This window comes from Prionailurus viverrinus, chromosome D3, assembly GCF_022837055.1.
Source record: "Prionailurus viverrinus isolate Anna chromosome D3, UM_Priviv_1.0, whole genome shotgun sequence".
NCBI classification, from domain to species: domain Eukaryota; kingdom Metazoa; phylum Chordata; class Mammalia; order Carnivora; family Felidae; genus Prionailurus; species Prionailurus viverrinus.
In genome coordinates, this window is record NC_062572.1 from 55,170,092 (window position 1) to 55,184,592 (window position 14,501).

The 14,501-nt window shown below is 40.5% G+C and overlaps 1 protein-coding gene across 4 annotated transcripts in view; it reads right to left on the minus strand.

The window, feature by feature from the left end:
- GAREM1 (GRB2 associated regulator of MAPK1 subtype 1) overlaps nt 1-14,501 on the minus strand; it is a 204,279-nt gene that overhangs the window by 17,176 nt on the left and 172,602 nt on the right. For all 4 annotated transcript variants that reach the window (XM_047828339.1, XM_047828338.1, XM_047828342.1 and 1 more), the window contains one exon: nt 4,832-6,004. In XM_047828339.1, coding sequence (XP_047684295.1) covers nt 4,832-6,004 — 1,173 coding nt within the window. The remainder of the gene's footprint in view (nt 1-4,831; nt 6,005-14,501) is intronic.

Here is a 14,501-nt window from a genome sequence, read left to right on the forward strand (position 1 = left end):
TTCCTTTGATGATTTTCTTTTCATGAACCTCAGGAATTGCTGCCATGTCAATAACCAAGAGTGAATAGACCTTTTTTTCTGTTACTGACGATGATGGAGGATATTAATCCCTGGGTTCTGGAGTCCCCAGGTTGGACACTGTTGCATAAATGATTTTAGAAGAGCTGTGATTCTACAGTTTTGATGATGATTTGTAATTCAGTGTGCAGACCAGAACAGCTTGGGACTCATACATTCTATTTGTAGAATTTCATGCAATATAAAGTCTTTCCATTATTGTTTTCCAAATGGCATCTTTTTAAAAAAAAATGTTTATTTATTTTTAAAAGAGGGAGAGAATGTGGGGTGCCTGAGTGGCTCAGGCGATTAAGCATCTGACTCTAGATTTTGGCTCAGGTCATGATCTCACGGTTTGTGGAGTTTGAGCCCTGCATTGAACGCTATGCTGGCAGTGTGGTGCCTGCTTGGGATTCTCTCTCTCTCTCTCTCTCTCTCTCTCTCTCTCTCCCCCCTCTCCCTCTCTGTTCCTTCCCAGCTTGCTCACGCTCTCTCTCTCTCAAAGTAAAGAAATAAACTTAAAAAAAAGCACCTTCTTATTTAAAAAAAAAAAAAAGAGGAGGTAGAAAGAGAGAATATGAGTGGGAGAAAGGCAGAGAGAGGAGACAGAGAATCCCAAGCAGGTTCCGCACTGTTAGCACAGAGCCCTATGTGGGGCTCAAACCCACGAACCATGAGATCATAACCTGAAATGAAATTCAGTCAGACGCTCAACCTACTGAGCCAGCGAGGCACCCCCAAAATGGCTTCTTCTAAAGAGGAAAAAAAAAAAAAAGACAGTTCTTTAAGTTCTTTAAAAAAAAAAAAAAGACACTTGTTGAGTGTATCCAGGTAAATATTTTAGACCTATCAACTGGTACCCAAAAAATTAAGATGATGGAGAGAGGCCCACAATGTTATGAAGTAGAAGATGTGTTCAGAATAAATGTATGAACCAAACGGATAATCCACTTAAGAAGGACTGTCAGGTCATTCTGATTTGAGGGCACTTTGCACAATTTAAGAAGGTGAAATGTCACCATTCAGTGATCTGGGCGTGCCCTTTCAGTCTGAGCTCATCTGCAACAACTCTGAGGAGTTCAACTGGCTGCATCCTTTCTCTATTTGGAGCTATGCTTACTTTCTCCTGGGCTATTCCTATAAGGAAGGGAATAGCTTCTCATATTCTGGAAAAATTACTGGCAGAGTTTTGTTTTCAAAAAAACTGTATTAAACAATCTTTACATAGACACATGGCAACTAGAGCATAATTCTAAATAGCCACATCAAATACAAAGTCTAATAGGGATACATCAATTACTCCTCCACTGAGGATTTTCTATCTGGCCCCACCACCTAGTTTTCCACCTTAAGATACAGGTAGGAAAGTGCTGAAAACATAACCCTGAGGACTCCGGAACTGCAGCACAGTGCAGGAAACACAGTAAGCATGATGGTTGAAGGGGAAAGATTCATTCTCATGGTTACAGAAAGAAACAAACAGCTCCAGAATTTGCTGGGGAGAGAGCGCAGGTCCATGTTGTGACTCAGGACCCTGAGGTAGGAAGTGCAGGAGGAAGAGAAGAGTTAGAAGAACACGAATAGGCTGATAGACACTGCAATGGAGCTGTTGTACCACTGCGTCTTAACAGGCCTGGGTCATGGGCTGTGGCAAACGGAGTTCGTTCACCGATTACCAGCTTTGCTTCCCTTACTAGGAAAGACGTACTTTCGGGGTGCCTGGGTGGCTCAGTCAGTTGAGCGTCCGACTTTGGCTCAGGTCATGATCTCGTGGTTCGTGGGTTCGAATCCTGCGTCGGGCTCTGTGCTGACAGTTCGGAGCCTGGAGTCTGCTTCAGATCCTCTGTCTCCCTCTCTCTCTGCCCTTCCCCCACTTGCACACTACTCTCTCTCTCTCTCTCTCTCTCAAAAATAAACATTAAAAAACAATAAATTAAAAAAAAAAAGACATACTTTCTTTGACTCCATTCCATTGCTCCAGCACCTTCTATCCCTAAAGACCTGGGGGGAATTTGTCACCTTCCCAGATGATGTCTCACTTGAAAGTGGCCTCACTTGAAAGCTTATTACCATCTTTAATTATTAGGCGGGGCAGCTGTTAAGATACAAGGCATGTCTTTCTCCCAGGACTCACTCCAGTACAACTTTCCAAAAAAGTTTTATTTAATTCTGCGGAGCACTTGAATTTATGCCCCATTAAAGTTCCCTTTTGAAAATTACAAGCTGAAGCCACATCTAACAATTATGACGTTCTCTGGATCCCACATACTTCCTAAAAATGGAAAACTCATTTCATGGTCACAGAGCCAATAGAAAAATATGACTTCATTTGAAATGCCTAATTTTTTCAAATAAATTAAGTGATTTCAGGTGTTAAAAATTTTTTTTTTAGAAGTATTCTATAAACACTGGACATGCTCTGAAAAGATTCTCTTGTAAGAAATTACATCAGAGACTGGAGACCAAAATCTTTTCTTCTCCTGTGAGGTTGGCTTTTACTTTCAAATTTAACTCTCACATTTTTAGTACCAAGGTCAAGATAGAGCCTCTTAATATTTATGTTCTTACTCATCTTTCAATTATGCCACAGAACAAACAAGTGGCACTAGGGTCCTATTTCTAGACTTAGTTACATAATGACTTTGGGTGTGACCACCACGGATGAGTCAATCAATCAGTCAACAAACATGAGTCCCCCCCTATGTGCCAAGTAGGACCAAAGTTGCATGGGAACAGCTGGCATGGTCACAGCCCTAATGAAGATCAGGGTTCCAAGTTTCCAGTAACATCAAATAAAGAGCTGAGTTGAGACATACTGAAAACTCCTTACTTTCCAGGAGGAGTGTCCCCTTTACCTGTTTTCTTGGGGGAAGTGGGGAGAGGAACATCCTCGGACATGAATGAAAATGCCAAGGACTCTAACTTCACCAAGACTTCCCCCCAATTTTCCATGGCCCCTACTGGGTACAGGGATCTTTGGGCTCGTGTCTTAAAGTCTGTGGAAGATCCTGCAAGGAGCAAGCGCAAGTCCAGATGGGCGGTCTCTGGGGGGTTATATCCTAGAGCAAATGGCCGGGGGGGGGGGGGTTCTCTCTCAGGAAACTGCAGCAATGAGGGCTCCGCGTGGAGAGCTAAGCATGACGCCTGGTACAAAGTGCCACCTGATGTTCAGGGCTGTCCATGACCTGCCTCCAGCCTTTTCAGCCATCACTGCCTTTCAGACATCCTAGTCACCCTATTCCAGTGGCTCAACAGAACTCCTTGTTTTTCCGCACCTGTTCCAGCTTCCACACCTTTGCCTGTGCTATTCTGCCTGGAATGCCTTTCTTTCTCATTTCTCTGCTCTTCCAATTCATGTCTATTTACCAGCTCATTTAAAATGTCATCATCTCCATGAAGCTTATCTCATGCATCACCCAACCGGAAGTTTCTTTCTCCTCCGGACTGCCACACACATTGTCTGTATATGTCTCTCTTCTATTGTTTATCATATTTTCACTTGTATGACAGTCATCTTATTTCATCTGTTAACTTCCCTATAAAACCCAAAGATAGCAGAGTCCAGTCTTACTGATGGTCTTATTTCTCACATCCCACCCAGTGTTTCCAGGGTTTTGAAACCGGGTTCTGCAAAGCTGCAGGGTTCCACAGAGGTGTCTTGAGACCCCCGGGAGGAACAGAGAGAGAACAGGGACACATGGAGACCCCTGCCCCTCAATGTGCTTCAGTCAGATGAGTTCTGATTTTAATTCTTCTATTTATTGTGATTCATGTCAGCCTTTTTTTTTTTAAGCTTCTGTTAGAGACAAAAAAAGAAAACCACTGCAATAGACAATGTCAAATAAGTGAATAGAACTACACCCTATGTCTCTAATGCTTTCTTGATTCAGAGATAATGAATTCCAATGATTAAAAAGGAGGAGCAGAGGTTCAGAGTGCCTGTCAATCGAAGAATACAGTCACAACAGAGGGCCCTTTCTCCTGTCCCGTATTGACCTTTTTACATTAAGATTTGATAGAAGCCCTCGGAGCCCTGAACGAGTTATGTTTAAGGCATTAAAACAGAACCACTCCGGCTCCTGGTTCTGCTCTGGTGTGTGAGTGTGTGTGCACATACACGGGCACACCTACTGTGCTTCGATCTCAATGTAACTTCAGGGATACAGGAAAGGGTTACATATCATGCCGATGTCTCTTGATCCCTCTCCTCCCACCCCCCAAATACATCTACTCTTCCTTTAGTCTGTACCACTGTAACTGGCTCTAAACACCCACTCTGTTGCTCAGCCTAAAGCTGCAGACGTTTTCCTTGATTTCTCTTTCCGTCACTACCCACATCCAATTTATCAGTAAGTACACTCGGGTCTACCTCTAAAACATGTTCTGAAGCAGCTCATTTCTCCCTGCTACCAACTGCTGTGGTTCAGGCCTCATCATTTCCTACCTCCATTACTCTAATGTCTCTTCTCTGGTCTCCCGCGGTCTGCCCTCTCCTCCCTATTATCCGCTCTCCAGGCGGCAGCGAAAGTCGTGTTTAAACCCCTCCCGTTTACAAACTCTCAAGGTTTCTCATCAAACGTAGAGTACAACTCTGACTCCTAACTGGTAAAAATAATCTGGCAAGTATTTCTATTTCACTCCAAATTAAGCAGATTTGCTTCTCCGGATACTTTCCCATCGGGGAGTTTTCCTTTTCTTTAGGAAAGAAGATGAATTAGTAGATGCCTGAGCAGAGAGACGGAAGGATGCCATCACTCAAAAACAAGGGACTTACGGCTTCAGATTTGGGAGGCACTGGAGGCGGAGGTAGGGCGATCTCTGAAGACTTCACTGCCGCTCCCAGAGCTCCGGGGGCAGGAAGAGGAGAGGCTGCGCACTTGGACCGGACAGAACCTCTGGGCTGATCGCATCTGCTCTCCTCGCTCAGGGAACGAGTGAGGAGCTGCTGGCTGGGCTTGCCGTCCTCCAGCCAGAGCTCTTCGTACGGGAGTTCTGACTTGCCTGCGATGCCTGCTGACTCCTCACTGGCTTCCGGGAAAAGGTAGTCGCTCCCACTGTCACCCAGGTCCTGGTAGGGCAGGATGTCATGAGGAAAGGGGGCCCACTCTCCCCCCAGGTCCCTGCAGCCATGAAGGTTCACCTCGCTGTTGCCATGGAGATTGTTGCCATACACACAGACGGAGAGCCGGTGGAAGGACTGGGTGAGCTCATCGCGAGCGTAGCTAAGCGAATTGGGCACGTGGTTGTGGCCAGAGCACCGGCCCTTCTTGGGGCTCTTGCAGTCCTCATTCCAGTCAGTTTTCACGTCTCGGACAGCCCGGGAATACTCATCGATGTCGAACTGTTCCTGGCAGATACCCAGCCAGTGATGGACCAGGGTTTCGGGCCACACTTCTCCCTTCACCAAGTGTTCTGGGAGGCTAAACTTGGGGACGGTCAAGTGCAAAGGGAAGTGCATGGGGAGGATCTTGTTGTTCCGCAGCACACAGCAAACCACCACTGTCTTGGTCTGGATGTTCACAAACTTGTAGCGATGCCCCTCACGGATGAAGTGGAGGTCGTAGGGGTTCCTGGGGGGAGGGCTGGGCACAGTCACATTCACGGGGAGCCTGGTTTTCTCCACAATGTTGCGGATGGTGTGTTCGCCCTCCTGCATCTGAAGCTCCAGGGGACTCCGGGTGCTAAATCTGCCCTTGCACTGGAATGGAAGGCTAATGCTTTCATTGGTCCGGTGATTCATGCAAATGAGGCAGGGCATTTTGCCTTTGCCCAGCTTACTGATGGAATTGAGTTTCCCAATCTTTTTGAAGATTGTGTTGAGTCGTGACTTTTCTTTGAAAGTCTTTGCATACAAGATTTCTGCCTGCCCCATTAGAGTGAGTTCATCCCCAGTACAGAGGGTGATGTTGTAAACTTCGGTGTCCTCGTTGCACTCACCCGAGGCAACCTACAATAGGATATATCAAATTTTAGGTTAGTTTCCCTTAGTCCATTCCCACAAAGAAGGAGACAACTTGCCATTAGGATACACGAGCACACATACAGAGGAAAACGCTATTTTAGCATTCCTTGTATAAAATTTATATGGTTAACAATAACACGAAGATACTCGTTTAACCTTTTAAAAACACACTCGGCTCTGAGGAAAAAAGGAATCTGTTCATTAATAAAAATTTGAGAAGCACAGAGAAAAGACACAAAAAGAAAATAACACCCACGGGCCTGATTCAGAGACAGCCATGGTTAATGGTTTGATAAACATCCTTCCAGTTTCTTTGTCTATGTAGAATAGCCTATCGTATGAATAATTATTTGGGGACATTAATCTCATCATTCTGTCTTTTCCAGTTATAAAAAACGCTTCCATGAACACCACTGTAAGAAAATTCCTTATTTTTTAGTATTAAAATTTTATGAAACTTTCTGAAATTGGAATTGGGACAGAGGATGGAAAAATGTTTTATTTCTCCCTGTTCTTGAATTTTATTCTACTCATGTTCATTGGAAGAAATATTAGAAAATACAGATGTAAAAATGAACAAATTCTATAGTTTTACCACTAAAGATAATCTATGTTAACAATTTTACATAAACAAGAGAAAAAAAGAAATGAGACGTGTCGTCTATCTCAGAGATTTGTGAACACACCCACAGAGTTTTCTTGTTTCGTTTCTCACTATATTCATTTTCTCATGTACTGACCTTCTGTATTTGATTATCTGGGGATGTGCCTTAATTTTTGACTAGTTCGTTATTATTCGATGAGTTTTCCCAATGTTTGGCCATTGTAAATAGTACTGCAACGAACTTTATTTTATTTATTTATTTTTTTTACAGTTCAACTATTTCCTTAGGATAAAGGCCCAGAAGTTGAATTGCATGGGTAAAGCTATATATGCACTTGAGAGGTCTAATATGTACTTGCTGTTGTGCTTTATCAATGTTATAGCTATTTACACTTCTTCCACTTTATGAAATTACCTGCCTCTCCATACTCAGGATAAAGAAGTTTAACATTTGCCAATATTAAAGGTAAAGCATGCATCCTGCGTTTATTCCTTCACATTTTATTTCCATTTGCTTTAGTTGACTATTAGGATGGTGAATATGTTTTGGTATTTTTTATGTGGCTATTTAGGTCTCTTACTTTGTGACTGTCTATTTGTGTCCTTCACCCATTTTGCTAATGGGATGGTCATCTTACCTGTTACTTTTCATGTAATGTGAATGTCCTTTATGCTCTGTATTTTTCAATTTGTTGCTTGAATTTCAACTTTATAACTTCTTTAAGTGCTAAAGGTTTGTCTTCCTATGTAGCAAACATTTTCAAAATTTTCCTTTGTAATTTCATTCTTGGGCATTACGCTTCTACTAGTTAATACAAATCATTGGTTCTGAGTTAGGCGTGATTTTGTCCCCATTCTCCAGGCCCTGAGGACATCTGACAAAGTTTGGAGACGTTTTTGATTGTCATGGCTGGGAGGGTGCTACTTACACCTAGCAGGTAGAGGCCAGGTATATTGTTAAACATGCCACAATCACAGAACAATCCTTCATGGCAAAGAATGATCTAGTCCAGATTTCAGTAGTGCTGAGATTGAGAAAAACTGATACATTTAACCAATATTTTCTTTTAGTATTTTGATGGTGTTTCATTTATTAACTATTTAACTTATTTAATTAAAATTTCTTTGATGGATTATTAAAGGTAGAGATCTCACTTTCATTTTTTAAACAGTTAATGACTGCCCAGTATACTTCCTAAATAACTATTTTTATCACGTATTTGAAGTGCTGCTACTTTGATCATGCACTAAATTTATATAACACATGGGGTGCCTGCCTGGCTCAGTGGGTAGAGCGTGCGACTCTTGATCTCAGGGTTGCGAGCTCAAGCCCCATGCTGGGCATGGAGTCCAAATAAAAAAATAAAAAAAATTATAAAACACATACATTCATTGTAACTTATATTTGTATCTACTTTGGGGCCATTTATCTTAATGACCTTTCTGCCTACTGTCTCATCATAACTAAGTTGTTTCAATTTCTACGTCTTTATCTTACATTTTCAGATCTGATAACAAAAGCCCTCATTTGTGGTTATTCTGACTCAAAACATTTTTGGGTGGCAAGAAACGAGAAGCAAAGTCAAAAGTCAAGTAACAGTCTGAGAGAAAATATCTGCAATATTTCTGCAAGTAAAGAACTAACACCCTTAATACATACGCAACTTAAATTTTGAGAGAGAGAGTGTGCGCACAAGTGGGGGAGGGTCAGAGAGAGGGAGGGAGAGAGAATCCCAAGCAGGCTCTGCACCTTCAGCACAAAGCCCGATGCAGGGCTTGAACCCACGACCCGTGAGATCGTGACCTGAGCTGAGGTCAAGAGTTGGATGCTTAATGGACCTGCGCCACTCAGGTGCTCCTACATAAGCAACTTTTAAAAAAATGACCAAAAATCCTCCAGAAAAACTGGCAAAAGTCATAAAAAGCCAATTCACTAAAAAAAAGTGCACAACAGACTTCAAACCAAGGAAAAGATGTTCAACTTCTTTTATAATTAGAGAAAAGCAAATGAAAATTATACTGAGATACCGCGTCTTATCTCGAACACTGATAACAAAAGCTTGAACTCATACTCGGCTGGGGAGGCTATGAGGAAACAGGTACTCTTGTTCATAGCTGGTGGAAATACAAAATGATTTCCCCATGGCGGGGAATTTGACAATATCTAACCAAACTATGCACCCATTTATCCCTCCACTCAGCAATCCTACTTCTAGGAAATTATCCAAAGACATTCCTCCATCAGTATGAAAATACAAATGCACAAAGTTGAGTATTATTTGTATTTGTACAATACCAGAACCAATCTAAATGCCCAAACATAAGAAATTGATAGGATAAACTAAGGCACAGACACAAAATGTATTATGCAAAAAAGAACAAGAATGAGTTCAATGAATTAACATGAAATGACTTCCATGATATATTAAGTGAAAAAAAAACCCCAAAGTGCATAAAAGTTTATATAATATACTACCTTTTCATTTAAGAAGGAAAAAAATCAGTATATATTTTTCTGCTTATTTTTATATATATAAAAAAAGGAATACAAGAAAAACAAACCAGAAAACAATGAAATTGGTACTTAAGGGAGGTAAGGAGGGAGGGACACCTCTGTGAGTGTGCCTTGCTATCGAGTTTTAATGTTTAGGAGATATGCTAATGTTCCAACATATTCCAAAAATAAAATAAAGTCAACAAAAATTTAAAAGAAACTGAAAGCTGAATGCAAATGGAAACGGATGAATCCAATCTTATTTCAAAGAAAAACTTACCACACAGGGGACAGAGACAGAGAAATCACCCACGTAACTTTAAAATGCTTTGACATAAATTGCCAGTAGGGAAAAAAAAGACCAACCACTATGGTGTTCTTTTAGGTAGATTTGTTTTGCATATGAGAATGGACATAGGGATTCTGAGACCATTTATGTATATTGTAAAAATAAACAAATGAGTAAACATATTCTCTTGAGAGCCAGAGTTTTCACTGTGGAGGGAAGACAGAAATGTGGAACTAGGAAAGGTAAGAAAGAACTCTGCTGGGTTGACTGAAATTGGGAGGTACTGGTATTAACTCATAATTTTAGGAAACTGTACATGCTCGCACACATCTATGTCTTAGCTTTGTTCTTTCCAAGGGATTAGAAGTAAAGACATCACCGAATATACCTAGTGTCCCAAACCATTCCCTACTAAAAGGAATCTTGATTCCAGGACTAGGGCAGGAAAGGTATAAGATAAGCTTGGGACATTTTGTTGTGCCAGAAAGTGAAGAAGTGCTCCCGACATGATGGGAACATGTCAAAAGGACACAGGAGTCAGCCTGAATTGGCCTCCACTGGCCAAATCTGGGATGATTTGAGCATCATAATACATAAAGACTGCAGTGAATTATAATCTATTGAACAAAGCAGGAATGCCTAAATCCACACTGTTATCAAAATGAGGAATGAATGAAAAAAATGAAGGGAGTAAGGTGACAAATGCACAGGAGTGGTGGGATTCAAGATTGGTCTACACAAGAAATATTAAGAATGCTTAATTTATAGGATGAGTTTGATTGAGTAGGTTATGTGAGTGGTCTTAAAGTGTCTTCCCTCAAAATGCATACTGATTGCAAGGGGAGAAAAAACAACTACAGACTGGAGAAACTAAACAACACTCTGACCAGGTGATCAAATTTAATACAACCAGAGAGGGATCCCCATGTCGTGTGCCTCTGGATGTGATTCCCGATTTTAGGACCTCAGTTATAGAACATTCCACCTACAACTGCATTACCAGAATCTAATTACCTAATTACAAAGAAAGAACAGACAAACCCAAATTGAGAAATATTGTATAAAATACCTGGTGTATGTTCCTGAAAAACATCCATGTGATGAAAGACAAGAAAGGTTGAGGAACTGCTCCAGGTTAAAGTGAATTAAAGACAAAATGCAACGTAAATGCAACATGCAATCCTGGAATGGATTCTGAACTAAAGGGAAAAAAATGCTATGAAGTACAACTTGGATGGATTGTAGAGTCTCACATCACTTATGTAAAAATATGCTATTTTGGGGGCGCCTGGGTGGCTCAGTCGGTTAAGCGGCCGACTTCGGCTCAGGTCATGATCTCGCGATCCGTGAGTTCGAGCCCCGCGTCGGGCTCTGTGCTGACCGCTCAGAGCCTGGAGCCTGTTTCAGATTCTGTGTCTCTCTCTCTCTCTCTGCCCCTCCCCTGTTCATGCTCTGTCTCTCTCTGTCTCAAAAATAAATAAACGTTAAAAAAAAAAATTAAAAAAAAATGCTATTTTTACATAAAAAATATCCTTATTCTTAGAAATATACACTGATGTATTAAGGAGGAAAGGGCATAATGTTTGTAATTCACTCTGAAATGATTCAGAAAAATATAAGTTATATGTGTGTATGTATATGTGTATATACGGGGTAGAGGATGATGAAACAAATGTGGCAAAATGTTAAAAGCTGGTGAATCTGGTACAGTGTTTAGGGAGATCTTTTATTATTCTTGCAAACATTTTTTAAGACTGCAAGTATTTCAAAATAAAAAGTTCAAACAGGGGGCGCCTGGGTGGCTCAGTCGGCTAAGTGTCCGACTCTTGGTTTTGGCTCAGGTCACGATCTCACCTTTTGTGAGTTCGAACCTTGCATCAGGCTCCATGCTGACAGTACAGAGCCTGCCTGGGGTTCTCTCTCTCTCTCTCTTTCTGCCCCTCCTCTGCTCTGTCTCTCAAAATAAATAAACTTAAAAAAAAAGTTAAAGCAGGACACTAAGAAAATTTTAGATATTTTTGCCTATTTTTCCAGATGAACTTCACAATCATTTTGTCTATGGTTTGCATTGGTCATTTTATTGGCAGTGAATCTACCTGCTGTTTTGGCAAGGAGTGACATCATCATCATATTTATAAATAAACACATGACAATGCTCATCATTTATTGAGATTTTATTTCCCGAATTAAGTTTGCCTTTGTTGTCGATCCCTGAACGTTGCTGTTCATTTGTACTTGCTGCATATGATTTGTTGAGATCTCCTATGCCCTGGAACCTCACTGCAAGAGTTTTTTCCAGTTGATCACCTTGAGATTCTTAAGTGACTAAATCTTACGTAACCAATGCAAACTTTATCTTTTTTTTTTTTTTTTTTTTTTTTTAGTTTTCAACCCTTCTCCCTGACAACAGTATGGTGGTGAGAGTGTTGTTCCATATTTTAATATGAATATCATCAGTATTTTAATATCAAATGAGGAATTTGATGGTTTGACATGGATTTTTTAAATCATATTAGTAATGTGTCTTACCAATTCTAGTTTTCTAAATGTTTCTACAAGAATTTTTTTTTTAAGGTTTATTTATTTTGAGAGAGAGAGAGAGAGAGACAGAGAGCAATGGAGGGGCAGAGAGAGAGAGAGGGAGAGAGAGAAACCCAAGCAGGCTCCACACTGTCATTGCAGAGCCTGAAGTGGGGCTCGACCTCACAACTGTGAGATCACGCTAAGAGCCGAAATCAAGAGAGTCGGACACTCAATTAACTGAGCCACCCAGGTGCCCCTCTACAAAGAAATTTTAAAAATGTTTTTAATCAAATGCCATTTCTGTATCCAATAAAATAGTCATGTTTATTTTTAATTTTGATGTGCTATGTTTTATATGAGTAGACTCTCAAATATTGAAACAACCCTATATGCCTGAAATAATTATGAGCGTGGTGCACTTAAAACTACACTATATGATTCTTCTGATACTATTTCATCTATGACTTATGTATCTTAGTCACAGGTGAAATTAGTCTATAGCTCTATTATGTTATCTTTGTCAGGTTTTCTTTTTTTATTTAAAAAAATTTTTTTTAACATTTATTTATTTTTGAGACAGAGAGAGAGAGAGCGTGAACAGGGGAGGGTCAGAGAAAGAGGGAGACACAGAATCTGAAACAGGCTCCAGGCTCTGAGCTGTCAGCACAGAGCCCGACGCGGGGCTAGAACCCACAGACTGCGAGATCATGACCTGAGCTGAAGTCGGACGCTTAACCAACTGAGCCACCCAGGCGCCCCTGTCAGGTTTTCGTATCAAGCTTATTTATACTAAGCTGGAGATAGATTTTTTTTTTCTTTTATGTTACTGAAAAAGCATCTGGGTAAAGTGACCAGCAATGTTCATGTTATTTACTAAGTGGTAATCATCAGTGTGTGTTTAGAAAACCTGACAGTGGCAATCTCTGTAAATAGTTTCTTACCCACTATTCTAGGTCATTCTATGTAATTTTAAACTTTGGAACAGCAATCTGTCAATCCGTATTAGCGCTATAAAAAACAAACAGCTCCATTGTCTTGTTAGTGAAGTGCGTTTCTCTGTAGCAGGCACTATCAGAACATAAATGCCAGCACAATATTATTCTAATGGTAGTTCAGGCTCCCCAAATCCATTTTAGGTGACTAAGATTAAGTGTTGCTATTATTTTTAACAAGACCTCAATTTAATTGTATTTACTTTCAGACTCCGTATTCATCTGGGCGTCTATATTGGAATAAGTTTAGGAATCTAAATAAATAAATTAATAATAAATAAGCACAATTTGGGGGGCCTGGGTGGCATCTGACTCTTGATTTCAGCTCAGGTCATGATCCCAAGGATACTGGATGGAGCCCCGAATCAGTCTGTGTGCTGAGCGTGGAGCCTGCTTGAGATTCTCTTCCCCCACCCTGCTGACCCTCTATCCTGCTTGCACACTCTCTAACAAAAATAAAATAATAAAATAAAATAAAATAAAATAAAATAAAATAAAGTAAATATAAATGAACTTATTTGGAATAATTTCAGATTTGCAGAAAAGGTGCAAAGTTGTATACCTTTTGTCTAACTTCTCCTGTTAACATGCTACTGAACCGTGGCACGTTATTATCAAAACTAAGAAATTAACACTAATACAAGACTACTAAGTCAACCACAAAGCTTTATTTGGACTTCATTAATTTTTTCCCACTAATCTCCTTTTTCTGTTCCAGGATCGAGCCAGGATATCACAAGGCATCCAGTCCTTTATTCTGTGAGTTTCTTGGTCTTTCCTTGTTTTTTATGACCTTGAGAGTTTTAAAGAATATAGATTAGGTTGTTCTTTTTTCTAAAAAGAGAGGGAGCAAAGGAGTAAGTAGGCTCCATGCTCCTGATGCAGGAGCTCCTGATGCTCCATTCTACGACCCGGGATCATGACCTGAGCTGAAATCAAGAGTCAGATGCTCAACCGACTGAGCTACCCAGGTGCCCAGAAAAGAGAGTTTTTTTTTAAGCTAATAAATCATTTATAAATTACAGTATTTGGCACATACCAAGGCTGACTTTCTTTTCCCACAGGACTTATAGACTCAAGGCTTCAGTTACTTTATTCTCTTGACTTTGGTCACGAAAAGTCCCTATGAAGATTCATTTGCTATTAATTCTACTTTTAGTTTATCCCTAAGGCTTTTATTTTCAGCTAGCATCTAGCTATGTTTACAATAATACAGATCAGAGGTCAGCAAAGTATTGTGCATAGTCCAAATGTGGCCCACAACCTGACTTTGTAAATAAAGTTTTATTAGGACATTGCTGTGTTCATTCCTTTATGCACAGTTTACGACTGCTTTCACTCTACAATGGCAACGTTGAGTGGGTGCAATGGTAACTGTAAGCCCACAAACTAAAACAAATTTTTTAAAAAGTAGTCTCCATGTTGGGTGTGGAGCACAATGCGGGGCTTGAACTCTCAACCATGAGATCAAGACCTGAGCTGGCACCAAGAGTTGGACTCTTAACTCACTGAGTCACCCAGGTGCCCCACCACAAATGTATTTATTCTTTGTCCCTCTACAGAAAAAGTTTGCCGAGCCC